At 41.2% G+C, this 18911-nt stretch overlaps 1 protein-coding gene across 1 annotated transcript in view; it reads left to right on the top strand.

The window, feature by feature from the left end:
• prex2 (phosphatidylinositol-3,4,5-trisphosphate-dependent Rac exchange factor 2) overlaps positions 1-18911 on the top strand; it is a 115231-nt gene that overhangs the window by 72658 nt on the left and 23662 nt on the right. Inside the window, exons 26-35 of the mRNA XM_058376712.1 lie at positions 4155-4334; positions 4789-4883; positions 5254-5336; positions 9085-9175; positions 10966-11094; positions 11500-11541; positions 13940-14142; positions 15269-15371; positions 15458-15601; positions 15706-15820. Coding sequence (XP_058232695.1) covers positions 4155-4334; positions 4789-4883; positions 5254-5336; positions 9085-9175; positions 10966-11094; positions 11500-11541; positions 13940-14142; positions 15269-15371; positions 15458-15601; positions 15706-15820 — 1185 coding nt within the window. The remainder of the gene's footprint in view (positions 1-4154; positions 4335-4788; positions 4884-5253; positions 5337-9084; positions 9176-10965; positions 11095-11499; positions 11542-13939; positions 14143-15268; positions 15372-15457; positions 15602-15705; positions 15821-18911) is intronic.

Raw genomic sequence — 18911 nt, 5'->3', positions numbered from 1 at the left:
TTCTTTTTCCCTTCTCAGCTTTGCCAATGCATTGTCTTTCTTTCTTTCTTTCTTTCCTCTCTTCCTTCCTTTCTTTCTGACAGTTTTCTTGCTTTTTTCTTTGCATTGTCTCTCTTCCTTCCTTCCTTCCTTCCTTCCTTCTTTCCCTCCCTCCATACTTCCTTCCTTCCTTCTTTCCTTCCTTCCTTCCTTCCTTCCTTCCTTCCTTCCTTCCTTCCTTCCTTCCTTCCTCTCTTTCTTTTTTCTTTCTTTCCTTTTCCCTTCTCAGCTTTGCCAATGCATTGTCTTTCTTTCTTTTTCTTTCTTTCTTTCTTTCTTTCTTTCTTTCTTTCTTTCTTTCTTTCTTTCTTTCTTTCTTTCTTTCTTTCTTTCTTTCTTTCTAATTTATTACTCACTTCCTTAAATAAATAAAAAATAATAATAGAAATATATCTAGAGGAAGTAGCCCTTGCTCTGTGTAACACAGTTTGCGATGCATCCAGCTTAACGTGTGCTGACGGCGCTTCTCACACCAGACTAATTCAATCACGCTCTCATCGCTGTCAGCTCTTAGCAACTGATCTGCAATTCGGCAGCTCTGATTGTCACTGTTCTGTGCTGTAACACGGGCTGCTGGTGTACAGCACTCACTCTTCACAAGCTCATTAACTCCTCTCACAGCGCTGCATTGTTCATTTGCTCATGAATCGCTACTGCTGCTGCAGACGGCTCACAGGACCCGCTCCTCTAATCACTGCAACGCTGCAGCTTTACGTTACAGAATAATCCTGGAAACCTGGGGCTTTCTCAGAACTGCCTGTAGAGCAGAACATGACTTCTGGGAAATGGATGTGTGTGTGTGTGTGAGAACCTATTTAAAGCTCTGTACAAATCTATACGAAGCAAATTAAATCAACTTGAATCAAACGGAATCAAATGAAATAGAATCGAATAAAGTTGAATCGAATTGAATTGATATTTTGAAGCTTAGTGGCCAAATCTCCAAATCTGTGTGTGTGTGTATCTGTGTGTGTGTGTGTGTGTGTGTGTGTGTGTGAGAACCTATTTAAAGCTCTGTACGAATCTATACGAAAAAAATAAATCAACTCGAATCAAACTGAATCAAATGCAATCGAATCAAATCAAGTTGAATCGATTTGAATTGATATTTTGAAGCTTAGTGGCCAAATCTCTGTGCGTGTGAGTGTGTGTGTGAGAACCTATTTAAAGCTCTGTACGAAAAAAATTAAATCGACTCGAATCAAATTGAATCAAATGAAATCGAATCAAATCAAGTTGAATCGAATTGAATCAAGTTGAATCGAATCGAATCAAGTTGAATCGAATCGAGTTGAATCAGATCGAATGAAACTGATAGGATTCTCTTGCAGGAGAGAGACAATTCAAAAAAGAGGATACGGTTTGTCTTTTGTCAGTGTGACATTAGTAGCTTGAAATCTGTGTGTGTGTGTGTGTGTGTGTGTGTGTGTGTGTGTGTGTGTGTGTGTGTGGTGTTACTTCCTGACCCGGCCGTTCTGTTGATTACTTCAGTGTTTACGAACAATTTAATGTTGAACAGGAAATAGGATGCCGTGAAATCGGCCTGTGTGCTTCCAAAAAAAAATTGTTAGAGTAAAGAACAGGACAGAATTATAACAGTCGCTCAGGACAAACTAATTTGAGATCATTTTAATGAAACATGCTTAATGAAAAGTTTAGTCTCTTTCCCCTCTCTCCCAGTGCTCATTAGGAGTCAGGAATTGTGCTGGCAAAGTTGTGCCTTTGTGCTGTTTGTGGATTTGCCGTGTTGCCAGTTAGAGCTGAGTGTAATGGTGTGAGGGCCAGTGAGGGGTTAATGACTTTCCTCACAGTAATGAGTAGCTCTAGGCTGCTTACTCCATCAGAGTATCTGCTTCTGCCTGAAATTAAAATGGCTATCGACCTCGGCTGGGTCCGGGATCCATCGGCGAATGAAGCGCTCTGAAAATCAGACAGAGAGAGAACGCAGCTCAATGTGAATGATTCAGTGATTTATAGCCAGGGCGATCTCTCGTCCTTCTTCTTTCTCCCGGCTCCTCAGGGACAAAAGGACGATTGGCCGTGAAATCTCTTCTCAGGACTCTTAAATAAATGCTTTCGGACAATTCCTGAGGGACGGGATTTAAAACACGGACATACAAACTTTTGTATCTGACCTTGAGATGGAGTGAGTACGGCTGAAGTACTGTGTGCTTTTTTATTATTTGTTTGTTTGTTTGTTTGTGCATATAGTCACACAAGCAACAAAAACAAGCAATTAAAAACAAGCAAACAATCAAACAAACAACAGTCAAAGAAGTAATTAAACAAACAGTCAAACAAATCAGTCAATCATTCAACCAAACCAAACAAACAACTGGCTCCCATTAAAGCCAGAACTCCACACTTTTGGTTTTAACTGGTCTAGTAAAAAGCTGGTTGTTCTGTACTTCATGAGCCTCAGCCCCGATCAGCTGTCTAGTCAGCCTCAGCCTCGATCAGCTCATCCTCAGCCTTGATCAGCCTCAGGCAAGTCAGCCTCAGCCTCGATCAGCTGAGTCTCAGTCAGCCACAGCCTCAATCAGCTCATCCTCAGTCAGCTTTAGCCTCAGTCAGTCTCAACTTCAGTCAGCTTCAGCCTCAGTCAGCTTCAGCCCCAGTCAGCTTCAACCTCAGTCAGCTTCAACCTCAGTCAGCTTCAACCTCAGTCAGTCTCAGCCTCAGTCAGCTTCAACCTCAGTCAGCTTCAACCTCAGTCAGTCTCAGCCTCAGTCAGCTTCAACCTCAGTCAGCTTCAACCTCAGTCATCCTCAGCCTCAGTCAGCTTCAACCTCAGTCAGCTTCAACCTCAGTCAGTCTCAGCCCCAGTCAGCTTCAACCTCAGTCAGCTTCAACCTCAGTCAGTCTCAGCCCCAGTCAGCTTCAACCTCAGTCAGCTTCAACCTCAGTCAGTCTCAGCCCCAGTCAACTTCAGCCCCAGTCAGCTTCAACCTCAGTCAGCTTCAACCTGTCAGTCTCAGCCTCAGTCAGCTTCAACCTCAGTCAGCTTCAACCTCAGTCATCCTCAGCCTCAGTCAGCTTCAACGTCAGTCAGCTTCAACCTCAGTCAGTCTCAGCCTCAGTCAGCTTCAGTCAGTCTCAGTCAGCCTCAGCATCAGCCAGCCTCAGTCAGCTTTAGCCTCAGCCTCAATCACCTAGCTGGATGATCTTGCATACACACACACACACACACACACACACACACATACGTATGAATGGACTTTGGTTTGCTGCATGACATAATGGAAAAATGTGTTCAGGGAATGAGAAAACAGTGTAAACGCAGAGGTTGAAAAAGATGTGAAGAGTGGAATGTGTTAGTGTCTGGAAACCTGCACTCATACACAGAAGTGTTGACTCACTGAAAACAGGACTTAAACACACACACACACACACACACACACAGACTCTTTGAGAGCTGGTGAATTTCCTTCTGCAGGCATGTGCCTGGGGGTCGGCTTTGTGAGTGTTGACACAGCTGTGTGTGTGTGTGTGTGTGTGTGTGTGTGTGTGCATGATGTTATTAATATTTTGAGGACCTCCAGCCTCCTGAAGTTGAGGTGCGGAAGCCAAACTTAAACAGGCTCTCATTTTGTTTGGCCACAGCCCCTCATTCTGCACACACTCCCACTGCAAACACACATCATGATGGTTTATAGGGTGCTGTGTGTGTGTGTGTGTGTGTGTGTGGCATAGTATGTCCAATGCAATATACAGCATTCATGCAGTGGGATATAATGTCCTTAAGCACATGAATAATCTGGAACTTTCTTTCACTCTGGCCCTTTCTCTCATTCTTGTATTCTCTCATTTTTCTTTTTTCCTTTCATTCATCCTTCCTTCCTTCCTTCCTTCCTTCCTTTCTTCCTCTGCTCTATACTTTTCTTCCTTTCCTTGTTCAAATGTCCTTTCTTTCTTTCTTTCTTTCTTTCTTTCTTTCTTTCTTTCTTTCTTTCTTTCTTTCTTTTTCTTTCTTTCTTTTTCTTTCTTTCTTTTATATATTCCTTGAAAACAGGTTAAATCAATAAAATCCAATCATCTTAAAAATTAAATTTCTCTCTCTCCCTCTCTCTCTCTCTCTCTCTCTCTCTCTCTTTCTCTCTCTCTCTCTGGGTCAGTTTGTTGTCGTCCATCACGCACCCCAGCAGCCCCGAGGCGAGGCCGTCTGAGAGCTTCATCTCGGCTGAGAGTGAGTGTGAGCGTGTGGAGCGGAATGGGAAGCGAGTGTGTTTCAATGTGGCAGGAGACGAGCAGGAGGACTCGGGTCACGACACCATCAGCAACCGGGACTCCTACAGGTCTGACACACTCACACACACACACACACACACACACACACACACACACACACACACTCTCACACACACACACACACACACTCACACACACACACACACTGAATACATATAAATGCTGTAGTTTCATGTCACTTCAGGATGTTGCTGTTATTTGAAAATAAGCTCTGTGATGTTAACTTCAATCCACATTACATCATCTTTTCTTTCTTTCTTTCTTTCTTTCTTTCTTTCTTTCTTTCTTTCTTTCTTTCTTTCTTTCTTTCTTTCTTTCTTTCTTTCTCTCTCTCTCTCTCTCTCTCTCTCTCTCTCTCTCTCCTTCCTTCCTTCCTTCCTTCCTTCCTCTCTCTCTCTCTCTCCCTCCCTCCTTCCTTCCTTCCTTCCTTCCTTCCTTCCTCTCTCTCTCTCTCTTGAAACACACTGATGAAGCTGTAAGATGTTGCTCTTGTGTTTGCAGTGACTGTAACAGCAACAGGAACTCCATTGCCTCCTTCACCAGCATCTGCAGCAGCCACTGCAGCTCCTACGTCCACAGTGACGAGATGGACTCGGGTATCACACACACACACACACACACACACAGAGCTACCCACAGAGCTACCTCCATTATCTTTTCCCAGAAGTGACCCGTGATTAAATATGATGAGCTGTGTGTCCCGCTTGGATCCCCTCGGTGCTGTTGGAGTGTGTGAAGCTCGGCCACTCCACTGAATGCTGAATTGGACCACTGCCTCAGTGCAGTCTGTGTCAACTCCACAGTCATTACATGCTAATTGCTAAGCAGTGGCCATGAAAGAGCGACCCAGCTCTCACGCCGCGGCCGTTCTGCTTCATTAGAGTAATAAAGCCTCCGTTGTCTGTCTCTGTGGCCTAATGAACCCTTCTCATTTTCTCTCTGTCTGTGACACACACACACACACAGGAGACGAGATGCCAGCCAGTATGTGGATATCTCCTGACAAGCAGAAAAAGCTCCACGGCTTCCTGGAGCATCTGTTCAGCCAGGTGTGTATGCTTTTGGTGCACACACACACACCTGGATACTATTTCCTGTGATATATACTTACAGAAAGGAAAATTTTAGCGACCTAAACAGAAACCATAAGTGACATGACACTTGTTGGCATGTACACCGATATGCAAAGGGAAGAATGTGTGGTTCTGTGTGTGCATTTTTGGTGTTTTTGTGTCTGTGTGTGTGTGTTTCTTTGTTTGGTTGTATGTGTCTGTGTTTGTGTGTCTCTGTGTGCATGTGTGTGTGTGTGTGTTTTGTGTTAGTTTGTTTTTTGTGTCTGTGTGTGTGTGTGTGTGTGTTTTTGTTAGTTTTGTTTTTTGTGTCTGTTTGTGTGTCTGTGTGTGTGTGTGTGTGTCTGTGTGTGTGTGTCTGTGTGCAGGTGTGTGTGTTTTTGTTAGTTTGTTTTTTGTCTGTTTTTGTGTGTGTCTGTGTGTGGGTATGTGTGTGTGTTTGTGTGTGTGTCTGTCTGTGTGCATGTGTCTGTGTGTGTGTTTGTGTGTGTTTGTGTATGTTTTGTGTGTGTGTGTTGTGTGTTTGTGTGTGTGTGATCGCGGTAGTACACCTTTGCTGAATTCTTGTGCTTAGTGTTCAGTGAATTCAGCTTGGAATTTCATACCAACCTCTCAAGATCAAAGCCTTACAGTGATCACTGTATGTAATTCCATGTCTGGAATCTTATCCACAGCAAAACTGAGCTGGATACAGTGTGTGTCCTGAATGTGGGATACAGTTTGTCCTGAATGTGGGATACAGTTTGTCCTGAATGTGGGATACAGTGTGTGTGTCCTGAATGTGGGATACAGTGTGTGTCCTGAATGTGGGATACAGTGTGTGTCCTGAATGTGGGATACAGTGTGTGTCCTGAATGTGGGATACAGTGTGTGTCCTGAATGTGGGATACAGTGTGTTTGTCCTGAATGTGGGATACAGTGTGTTTGTCCTGAATGTGGGATACAGTGTTTGTCCTGAATGTGGGATACAGTGTGTGTCCTGAATGTGGGATACAGTGTGTGTCCTGAATGTGGGATACAGTGTGTGTGTCCTGAATGTGGGATACAGTGTGTGTCCTGAATGTGGGATACAGTGTGTGTGTCCTGAATGTGGGATACAGTGTGTGTCCTGAATGTGGGATACAGTGTGTCCTGAATGTGGGATACAGTGTGTGTGTCCTGAATGTGGGATACAGTGTGTGTGTCCTGAATGTGGGATACAGTGTGTGTGTCCTGAATGTGGGATACAGTGTGTGTGTCCTGAATGTGGGATACAGTGTGTGTGTCCTGAATGTGGGATACAGTGTGTGTCCTGAATGTGGGATACAGTGTGTGTGTCCTGAATGTGGGATACAGTGTGTGTGTCCTGAATGTGGGATACAGTGTGTGTCCTGAATGTGGGATACAGTGTGTTTGTCCTGAATGTGGGATACAGTGTGTTTGTCCTGAATGTGGGATACAGTGTGTGTCCTGAATGTGGGATACAGTGTGTGTCCTGAATGTGGGATACAGTGTGTGTCCTGAATGTGGGATACAGTGTGTGTCCTGAATGTGGGATACAGTGTGTGTCCTGAATGTGGGATACAGTGTGTGTCCTGAATGTGGGATACAGTGTGTGTCCTGAATGTGGGATACAGTGTGTGTGTCCTGAATGTGGGATACAGTGTGTGTCCTGAATGTGGGATACAGTGTGTGTGTCCTGAATGTGGGATACAGTGTGTGTGTCCTGAATGTGGGATACAGTGTGTGTGTCCTGAATGTGGGATACAGTGTGTGTGTCCTGAATGTGGGATACAGTGTGTGTGTCCTGAATGTGGGATACAGTGTGTGTGTCCTGAATGTGGGATACAGTGTGTGTGTCCTGAATGTGGGATACAGTGTGTGTGTCCTGAATGTGGGATACAGTGTGTGTGTCCTGAATGTGGGATACAGTGTGTGTGTCCTGAATGTGGGATACAGTGTGTGTGTCCTGAATGTGGGATACAGTGTGTGTATCCTGAATGTGGGATACAGTGTGTGTGTCCTGAATGTGGGATACAGTGTGTGTGTCCTGAATGTGGGATACAGTGTGTGTGTCCTGAATGTGGGATACAGTGTGTGTGTCCTGAATGTGGGATACAGTGTGTGTGTCCTGAATGTGGGATACAGTGTGTGTCCTGAATGTGGGATACAGTGTGTGTCCTGAATGTGGGATACAGTGTGTTTGTCCTGAATGTGGGATACAGTGTGTTTGTCCTGAATGTGGGATACAGTGTGTGTCCTGAATGTGGGATACAGTGTGTGTGTCCTGAATGTGGGATACAGTGTGTGTCCTGAATGTGGGATACAGTGTGTGTCCTGAATGTGGGATACAGTGTGTGTGTCCTGAATGTGGGATACAGTGTGTGTGTCCTGAATGTGGGATACAGTGTGTGTGTCCTGAATGTGGGATACAGTGTGTGTGTCCTGAATGTGGGATACAGTGTGTGTGTCCTGAATGTGGGATACAGTGTGTGTGTCCTGAATGTGGGATACAGTGTGTGTGTCCTGAATGTGGGATACAGTGTGTGTGTCCTGAATGTGGGATACAGTGTGTGTCCTGAATGTGGGATACAGTGTGTGTCCTGAATGTGGGATACAGTGTGTGTGTCCTGAATGTGGGATACAGTGTGTGTGTCCTGAATGTGGGATACAGTGTGTGTCCTGAATGTGGGATACAGTGTGTGTCCTGAATGTGGGATACAGTGTGTGTGTCCTGAATGTGGGATACAGTGTGTGTGTCCTGAATGTGGGATACAGTGTGTGTGTCCTGAATGTGGGATACAGTGTGTGTGTCCTGAATGTGGGATACAGTGTGTGTGTGTCCTGAATGTGGGATACAGTGTGTGTGTGTCCTGAATGTGGGATACAGTGTGTGTGTGTCCTGAATGTGGGATACAGTGTGTGTGTCCTGAATGTGGGATACAGTGTGTTTGTCCTGAATGTGGGATACAGTGTGTGTCCTGAATGTGGGATACAGTGTGTGTGTCCTGAATGTGGGATACAGTGTGTTTCCTGAATGTGGGATACAGTGTGTGTCCTGAATGTGGGATACAGTGTGTCCTGAATGTGGGATACAGTGTGTCCTGAATGTGGGATACAGTGTGTGTCCTGAATGTGGGATACAGTGTGTGTGTCCTGAATGTGGGATACAGTGTGTGTGTCCTGAATGTGGGATACAGTGTGTGTGTCCTGAATGTGGGATACAGTGTGTGTGTCCTGAATGTGGGATACAGTGTGTGTGTCCTGAATGTGGGATACAGTGTGTGTCCTGAATGTGGGATACAGTGTGTGTCCTGAATGTGGGATACAGTGTGTGTCCTGAATGTGGGATACAGTGTGTGTCCTGAATGTGGGATACAGTGTGTTTGTCCTGAATGTGGGATACAGTGTGTGTCCTGAATGTGGGATACAGTGTGTGTCCTGAATGTGGGATACAGTGTGTGTCCTGAATGTGGGATACAGTGTGTGTCCTGAATGTGGGATACAGTGTGTGTCCCCTGAATGTGGGATACAGTGTGTGTGTCCTGAATGTGGGATACAGTGTGTTTGTCCTGAATGTGGGATACAGTGTGTTTGTCCTGAATGTGGGATACAGTGTGTTTCCTGAATGTGGGATACAGTGTGTGTGTCCTGAATGTGGGATACAGTGTGTGTCCTGAATGTGGGATACAGTGTGTGTCCTGAATGTGGGATACAGTGGATGAATTGATGATGTCATGTTTTTTAGGTGGAGTCTATGACGAGTCTTCTGAAGGGAGCGACAGTGTCTCGAGTCTTCGACCAAACCAAGTGCTTCACACCAGGACGAGGACTACAGGGTAAATTACATTCTTTCTTTCTTTCTTTCTTTCTTTCTTTCTTTCTTTCTTTCTTTCTTTCTTTCTTTCTTTCTTTCTTTCTGACAGTTCTTTCTTTCTTTCTTTCTTTCTTTCTTTCAGTTCTTTCTTTCTTTCTTTCTTTCTTTCTTTCTTTCTTTCTTTCAGTTCTTTCTTTCTTTCTTTCTTTCTTTCTTTCTTTCTTTCTTTCTTTCTTTCTTTCTTTCTTTCTTTCTTTTGATTTTTCTTTCGATCTTTCTTTCTTTCTTTTTTTCGATCTTTCTTTCTTTCTTTCTTTCTTTCTTTCTTTCTTTCTTTCTTTCTTTCTTTCTTTCTTTCTTTCTTTCTTTCTTTCTTTCTTTCTTTCTTTCTTTCTTTCTTTCTTTCTTTCTTTCTTTCTGACAGTTCTTTCTTTCTTTCTTTCTTTCTTTCTTTCTTTCTTTCTTTCTTTCTTTCTTTCTTTCTTTCTTTCTTTCTTTCTTTCTTTCTTTCGTTCTTTCTTTCTTTCTTTCTTTCTTTCTTTCTTTCTTTCTTTCTTTCTCAGTGGGATTGTTAAGGCTTGATTTATTCATGTTGTTCCTTCGTTCCCAGTTTCACACACTCCACTGTTCAGCACTGAGACTTTGGGAATTTGGGATTCTGTTTTATTCTCTTCCTCTGTGGAGAGTTTCTTTATTTTAGAAAGAGAGAGAGAGAGAGAGAGAGAGAGGGAGGCCATTTTTAAATGTAAATTTGTACAGCATTCAGATTCAGTACATTAGATCAAATATTTCACCTTCCTTCCGAGTCCAGAGGAAGTTGAATGCACTCTAAATCCCAGACTTCCGGAAAAACGTCCCGCATGGATTTGTTAGTAACACTGTAAGAGGAAAAATATGGACTAATATCAAAACTGTGGGACATGATTGTTTGTTTGTGTGTGTGTGTGTGTGTGTTCTATCCAGCTCCCCAGTTTTCCATTAATCCCTCTCTGGACGTGAATAATCCCTGTTATTTCGATTCCCTAATCCTTCCGCATGCTGAAGTCACTTTCACGAGTCACAGAGCCACCAGTGTGTGTGTGGGTACTGAATCAAATGTTGTAGGTACTGAATCAAATGTTGTAGGTACTGAATCAAATGTTGTAGGTACTGAATCAAATGTTGTAGGTACTGAATTAAATGTTGTAGGTACTGAATCAAATGTTGTAGGTACTGAATCAAATGTTGTAGGTACTGAATTAAATGCGATAGGTACTGAATCAAATGTTGTAGGTACTGAATCAAATTTTGTAGGTACTGAATCAAATGTTATAGGTACTGAATCAAATGTTGTAGGTACTGAATTAAATGCGATAGGTACTGAATCAAATGTTGTAGGTACTGGATCGAATGTTGTAGGTACTGGATCGAATGTTGTAGGTACTGGATCGAATGTTGTAGGTACTGAATCGAATGTTGTAGGTACTGAATCAAATGTTGTAGGTACTGAATTAAATGCGATAGGTACTGAATCGAATGCGGTAGGGACAGAGGTGCACATATAAAACAGGTGAAAATAATGACAGGATGAGGGAGACCTAAACAGAAACCAAAAGTACAAAGGGTGTGTGTTTGTGTGTGTGTGTGTGTGCATGCATGCTTGTGTTTGTGTGTTTGTGTGTGTGAGTGTGTGTGTAGCACCACACTTTTATATTCTTCTTAAAAATTTTTAAATAACTTAAATAATATCTGGTATATGGAAAGAATGCCAAAAGTAATTTGTGTGTGTGTGTGTGTGTGTGTGCGTGTGCATGTGTGTGTGTGTTGGAACAGAGTTTCACCAAGACATGGAGCCTAAGGTCAACTGCACCAAGAAACTGCGGCTTCACGTTAAACAGGACCCGTGGAATCTCCCAAGCAGCGTTCAGGCCCTCACACACACCATCGGCAAATTTGTGGAAGGTCAGGCTGGCATTTTTATGTTTATTCTCACTCACACACACACACACACACACACACACCATTGGACTCAGAATTCCACACTTGTACTGTAGAGGGGAAGGATACTGTTTTAGTGTGCTCATAAGAATGTATATCTCTTCGTGTGTGTGTGTGTGTGTGTGTAAAGAGTATTTAATTACACTCTTCTGTATGTTTAAATGCATTTTTTTATCAATGAATTATACATCAAATAAAAGATATTCGAGATTTCTAGCCTGAACACACAGCCTGGGAAAGAAGAACTGAACTCACCCTGCTCCTACAGAGCAATAAATAAATAAATAAGGCCGATAAGTTCTACTTTAAACAGACGCTATAAGAATAAAGCAATCGATTTCATTTCTTCCATCTTTTTTTCCGTTTCAGAGATCAAAACAAGAGTGCTGCTGGTGTTACTGCAGTACACAGGTACGTGTCTCTACATTTATAGTGATTCATTTCAGCGCTGCTTTTACATCCGAGGCTGAGATCTGTTTTTTGCTGCACTTGAGGGTTAAAGATCACGCTCAAGGAAATTTAACTACACATTTAGCTCCACACTCCCTGAGGACGAGTTCGGCAGCATTATTCATCAGTTATTTCATACGATGAGAACGAAGGAGGCAGCAGAAATGTGTCCCGATGCGAGGCTGAGTTACTGACCTTACGTTCATTTCTTTCACATTGTGAAGAAGTGTTTTATTCCTTTTACACCACTGCAGCTTGATTGCAATAATGGGCAGTGATTGAAATTTTGATATGTTCAGTAACATTTCGGTGTAAACTTTATCCATTTAGAGTTACATTGAATATCCTGGGATGGATATGAAAGGGGGGCAGCACAGTGGCTTACATAGGAGTCCATAGGAGTGAGTGTGTGTGGTTGTCTGTCTATATGTGTGGCCCTGTGATGGACTGGTGACCTGTCCAGGGTGTACCCCTGTGTTTCACCCAATGTGTGCTGGGATAGGCTCCAGCAGATCCCCGTGACCCTAATTAGGAATAAAGCGGGTATAGAAAATGGATGAATCATTTTAATTTGTACCGACTTTCATTTAGCATTTTTTAAAATGTTTTTTATTTATTTATTTATTTTTATTATTTATTATTTTCATTTTTCTCTTTTCATTTTTAAATATTTTCTTTAAAAAATAAAATATATATATATATATATATATATATATATATATATATATATATATATATATATATATATATATATATATATATATATATATATATTTAACTCTATTGTTTATTATTTACGGATTATTTATTTATATAAGTGTATATATTTTATCTAACTTTTTAAATATTTTTAAATATTTTTAATTTTATTGTTATTATTAATAAGAATAATTTTATTATTATTATTATTATTATTATTATTATTATTATTATTATTATTATCTATCATTATAATTAGCTATAACTTATATATTTATTTAATATATTTTTTAAATAAAAAAAATACTGATGGAATTTTTATGACCAGTTTTTTTTTACACATCGTGTATCATAAAAACGTCTCGGAAAATGTTTTTTTTTTCTGAATGTAATAAAAATAATAATCATTATTATGTCATGTAGTATTACTTCTGGCAGAACACTGACACTGACACTGGAGACTCCTTCCTTAAATAAATAATGACTGAAATACTAAACGAACATTACATGAGAAATATGAAATAAAAGTCTGAAACTCATTTAATTCAAGATGTATTTTAATGCATTCCATGTTCTTAGTCCCACTGAGGAAAAAGAATGGAATAAAAAGTCGAGATTATCCGAGGTTACGGTCGCGAGTGAGGAGATGCGTGAAAATTGGGTTTGAAAGCATTGATTGCAACGTAGTTTTAGGGCGTGGAAAAAATTCCTGCGGGTTTTTATTTTTTCCACCTCATTTGGACATCAGCCGATTGGCTTCATGTCACGGCTGTTTTTTTTTTCCCAACAATAGCTCTGATTCTTTTCACTCACTTTCTTTTTAATTTGTTTTTAATCGCTTTGTTTTTGAGCACCGAGTGAAATCATGTGCAGGGTCAGGGCTTTGACATTTTAATGGATTTTTAGTTACAATAAATAACTGGAACAGAAATGTGGATGAACTGCAGGATGTTGCACAGACACTTTAACCCAGTGATCCTTCCTCCCCCCCTCTATTTTCTCTTTTTATTTGTCTCTCTTACTCAGTCATTTCATCTCATTCTGTCTTACATCTGTTTTTCTTTCTCTTTATATTTCTTTTATATTTATATTTATATATATATATGAATCAATATATGAATCATGAATTAATTCATTAATTTATTTACAAAAAAACAACCCAAAAACAAATATCTTATATAATATAATAATAATAATCTTAAATATAAATTAAATATAAATAAATACAAATTCAATGAAATTAAAGCAAGAAAAAATTAACACAAGTTAATTTATTGAGTGATTAATTAGAACATAAATAAATAAATAAATAAATAAATAAATAAATAAATAATATTAACCTTATACCAAGTCTACCTTTATCTCTTCTTCTCTTTTTCTGTCACATTCTCTTTGTATCTTTCCTTTAGCTTCTATCTCTGTCTTTTTTCTCCTTCTCTTTCCTCCATATCTCTCTCTCTATCCATCCATTCCCACGTCTCTCCTCTCTTGATTTTCGTTTATCGATGTTATTTTTGTTGTTCATTTCTGCCTCACGTCTTATTTATGTGTAATTTATTGCATTGACTGCTTTGTTATTTAATCTGACTATAAAATCGATGTATCTATAAAACCAAAATCTGATTCTTCATTAAGTGTCGTTTCTCTCTCTGTCCTTCAGACTCCGAGATCCAGTTGAGGAGAGACATGGTGTTCAGTCAGAGTCTGGTGGGAGCAGTGTGTAGTTTCTCTGAACACTTGCTGGCCGTGTTGAACCGGGGGCTCGGTGGTGAGAGTGAAGCTCAGGAGAGTCACCGCTGGCTGGAGCAGATCTCTCACACCGGGTTGCTGCTACACTTCCAGTCCCTGCTTTCGCCCAACCTGGTGAGCTTGTGTGTGTGTGTGTGTGTGTGTGTGTGTCTGGGAACACGGCTCACAGGAGACGTCCGTATTTAGCACAGCAGCTGTGGTTTGTTTTGGATGACATTTCAGAGTCGGAATCGGATTAAGAAGGATCAGATCGAGCTCGGTCACTTCCCTTGATACTTGTGCACATCTGAGCTGAATCTGAGAAGAGACCAGAAAGCTGATATTACTGAGCTTTGGATTTGGGATGGTCCTAGTCAGTTTGATGAATGTTCATTTCATGGAGTCTTCACGCCATCTTCAGTAGCTTTCACTCTGTTCTCAAATGCTTTAGGGTTATTTCGCACAAGACCTGGACTTTCCGAGCGGCCAAATGCCAAAATACAACCTGTTTTTTTATATATATAAAGAATGACCTATTTTCTTAAGATGCCATCACTGGAATTCATTCCTTAGGTGTCAGTAGTGTCATAACCATACGCAGCCTCGGATACAGGGGCGTCATAACGTCTACGTCTTTATGGTCCGTTCCACCGGATTCATGAGTCCATCTCTGTCACTCCATGGTGATTTGTGAGCTGGAGAACTCTCTCTCTTTCTCTCCCCAGATCTGCTCCCAGAACTGGTCTGACAAAATGAGAATTCTCTACAGCACAGGCTTTTCACTCTTATCTGCTGTACCATGTACAGGAAGAGAAGGTTTTAGGAAATCTTTTCCTAAAGCCTGTTTAATGCTGCTTTCAGAATCCTTTAGAAGCTCAGAGAGGATCTTTGGGAAGAAACGAACTCAGGGTCTGAAGCAGAAATCGGTTTAGTAGTGACCACACATTACTGCATTGTTCTGCAACTCCATGTTCACTACTAAAAAACACAAACATTTCCAGAAATGCTGTTATGGTACGTCTGGGTGGCTTAATGAACAGAGCATAGGATAGGAGGAGATAAAGATAAAGCAGTGAAGAGGCTTGGTGGATGTTTGAGATGTGTTTTGAAGTAGCAGATGATGAAGAGGTGAAGAGGAAGAGTGAGGGAGTGTAAGTGTGGTTGTTTGTGTTTGAGCAGGAACTGAAGCAGATGAGATGAGACACGATCGTTCAGATAACATGAAACTCATGCATATGGTGTCTGCTGTCTGTTCTTTCAGACTGATGAGCAGGCCATGCTGGAGGACACGCAGGTGGCACTGCTGGACCTGGAGAAGGTCATGTTCCATTTCAGACGCATGGATGGAGAGCCGTTCGTCGCGAGTGAGTGCTGTATCTGTGTGTGCTTTTAAACATAAAACTCGTAATGATGTGATCAGTGCTTACTCTCTTGTGTGATGTGTGTGCAGACATGCCCATCAGCTACCAAGTGGAGGGCACGAGGCAGGCCATGAAGGTGTATTTCTATCTAGAGGGTTTTTACTTCGAGCAGCTGCCTCAGAGACTGAGACACGGTGACGGATTCAGGATCCACCCTGTCTTATTCACTCAGGGTATGCTAACTGTGTGTGTGTTTCTATAAATTTGCCTGATTTTTTTCAGGCAAATTCCATTATTTTAGCATGTAGGTGAATGATTATCACTCTGTTTCCTGTAGCACTGGAGAGCATGGAGGGTTATTACTACAGGGACAGTGTCTCAGTGGAGGAACACCAGGCTCAGATCAACGCCACCTCACTTGAGAAGGTCAAACAGTATTACAAGAGACTCAGGTAAGGCTCCGTTACATTTAGATATAAGCAGCCTTGAGAAAAATCCCTTCTTCTTTTGTGATATTGGCATCGGTATACACACGTCTTCCTGTTTTTTTTCTGGAGACGGAGCAAATAGCCACAGTGTCGTCTGCATATCAATGCTGTTTATATTAGCAGCAGAAATCATTTGAATTGTTTGCGTGGCAGATTCACTGGCTTTTGCTTCACTCATAATTACATCTTGTCATGAGATGTGGCTGAGTCATGGTTTTGTATGCTGCTGAACTACAGACTCGTTTTAAACACTTTAAGATAAACATGTTGGAAGCTAACTAGAGAAACTGGTTATAAAATATATTGAAGAGATGATAAGACAAGAGATACACCTATTCATTGTCCCAGGAAAGGAAGTGTGGCCTCTGTGCTATCAGATCTCTTGAAGAAGGCGTGGCCTCTATCATAGTCCCAATATAGAAGGTGTGACCTCTATCTTAGTCAGAATAAAGAAGGTGTGGCCTCTATCTTAGTCTCAGTGAAGAAGGTGTGGCCTCTATTGTAATCCTAACAAAAAAGGCATGGCTTCTATCTTAGTCTCAATAAAGAAAGCGTGGTCTCTATCTTAATCTCAGTGAAGAAGGTGTGGCCTCTATTGTAATCCTAACAAAAAAGGCATGGCTTCTATCTTAGTCTCAATGAAGAAGGCATGGCCTCTATCTTAGTCTCAGTGAAGAAGATATGACCTATATCTTAGTCTCAATGAAGAAGGCATGGCCTCTATCTTAGTCTCAATGAAGAAGGCATGGCCTCTATCTTAGTCTCAATGAAGAAGGCATGGCCTCTATCTTAGTCTCAATGAAGAAGGCATGGCCTCTATCTTAGTCTCAATGAAGAAGGCATGGCCTCTATCTTAGTCTCAATGAAGAAGATATGGCCTCTCTCTTAGTCTTAATAAATAAAGCATGGCCTCTATCTTAGTCTCAGTGAAGAAAGGTGTGGCCTGTATTGTAATCCTAACAAAAAAGGTGTGGCCTCTATCTTAGTCCCAAATGAAGAAGGAATGGCCTCTATCTTAGTCTTAATGAAGAAGGTGTGGCCTTTATTTTAGTCCCAAATGAAGAAGGCATGGCCTCTATCATAGTCCCAAATGAAGAAGGCGTGGCCTCTATCTTAGTCTCAATGAAGAAGGCGTGGCCTCTATCTCAGGCCCAAATGAAGAAGGCGTGGCCTCTATCTTAGTTTCAGTAAAGAAAGCATGGCCTCTATCTTATTCTTAAATGAAGAAGGTGTGGCCTCTGTGCCTTTTATTGTCAGCGAAAAAAAGTGTGGCCTCTCTGTTAGTCCTAGTAAAGAGGGCGTTGCCTCAGTGTCTGTCAGTCCTAGTGAAAGGGGTGTGGCCTCTGTGGCTATTGTTCTTATTGAAGAAGGTGTAAGCTTCTCAAGTGTCAGTATTAATAAAGGAGGTGTGGCCTCTGTGTTAGTCTCAGTGAAGAAGGTGTGGCTTCCGTGTGTGTCAGATCCGTGGAAGGCAGGCATGACCACTGCGTCAGTTCCACTGCATGAGGCATGGCCTCATTTAATCATCTCTCAGTACATGGTTATTGATCATGTATCAAAATGTGCATGATCAATATCCTCAGCCCCCGAGAATATACGAATGTTTTTGTTTTGTACTTTTCACCTAAAGCCTTAACCTAGAGATTAATGAAACAGAATTTTCTTTTTTTTTTACATTAACATTGAATCCAGCAGTGGCAGGTATATCCAGGATTTATGAGCTCTCTCCTTTCCTCTTTGATTCGCTCGTCTCATGGGACTCTGAACAGCTGGAGAGCAGAAGATGCACAAAATCCACATAAATCAGTTACAAATTGCTGAGCTCAGTTAGGTTTGCTGATGGGATTCGTGATCTACTGGTACCTGCCATGTCAACATATGGGGTGTGTGTGTGTGTTCGTGTGTGTGTGTGTGCACACAAATGAGCCTGTCATATGTGTACCTGGCCCTGGATAACAGCTCAGTGCTCTGGAAGATATCGGTGTGAATATGATAAAGAATCTGTAGAGCCTTCTGTAGTAAAGAAATATTGGCTTGTCTTATTTAAACCATATTTATTTAGTTATTTTTTTTGCTCTTCAGCAGATGTTGCTGAGCCGTTTGCTTTTTCTGCTGCGTCGCGGTATTTGGAAAGTCACTTTGTTCTCCTGTAATAACTCCAGCTGTCAGAGGCAGTGTATACACTCCATACTGCACATACTGAGCGGGTATATACTGTGGTATTTTAAGCACTGTTTGGATTGACTGCATAATAAGTGAGAGCAGATTGAAGAGATGAATAAATAGATTCAAATGTGCTGTTATGTAAGAGTGAAAAAAAAAACAAACAAACGTAGAAGAATTGATGATGTTTTCTGTGAGGAGAATGAAGGATTTTTTTTTAGTTAATATCCAGTTAAGATCTGTGGAAGTCTAGTTAAGATCTTGTTAAGATCTGTGGAAGTCTAGTTAAGATCCGGTTTAGATCTGTGGAAGTTTAGTTAATATCCGGTTAATATCTGTGGAAGCCTAGTTAAGTTCCGCTTTAGATCTGTGGAAGTCTAGTTAAGATCCAGTTAAGATCTGTGGAAGTCTAGTTAAGATCCTGTTTAGATCTGTGGAAGTCTAGTTAAGATCCTGTTAAGATTTGTGGAAGTCTAGTTAAGATCCAGTTTAGATCTGTGGAAGTCTAGTTAAGATCCAGTTTAGATCTGTGGAAGTCTAGTTAAGATCCTGTTAAGATTTGTGGAAGTCTAGTTAAGATCCAGTTTAGATCTGTGGAAGTCTAGTTAAGATCCGGTTTAGATCTGTGGAAGTCTAGTTAAGATCCTGTTAAGATCTGTGGAAGTCTAGTTAAGATCCGGTTTAGATCTGTGGAAGTTTAGTTAATATCCGGTTAATATCTGTGGAAGTCTAGTTAATATCCGGTTAATATCTGTGGAAGCCTAGTTAAGTTCCGCTTTAGATCTGTGGAAGTCTAGTTAAGATCCGGTTTAGATCTGTGGAAGTTTAGTTAATATCCGGTTAATATCTGTGGAAGTTTAGTTAATATCCGGTTAATATCTGTGGAAGCCTA

Source organism: Hemibagrus wyckioides, linkage group LG23, assembly GCF_019097595.1.
Source record: "Hemibagrus wyckioides isolate EC202008001 linkage group LG23, SWU_Hwy_1.0, whole genome shotgun sequence".
NCBI lineage: Eukaryota > Metazoa > Chordata > Actinopteri > Siluriformes > Bagridae > Hemibagrus > Hemibagrus wyckioides.
This window is presented reverse-complemented; position numbering and strand designations above follow the sequence as displayed.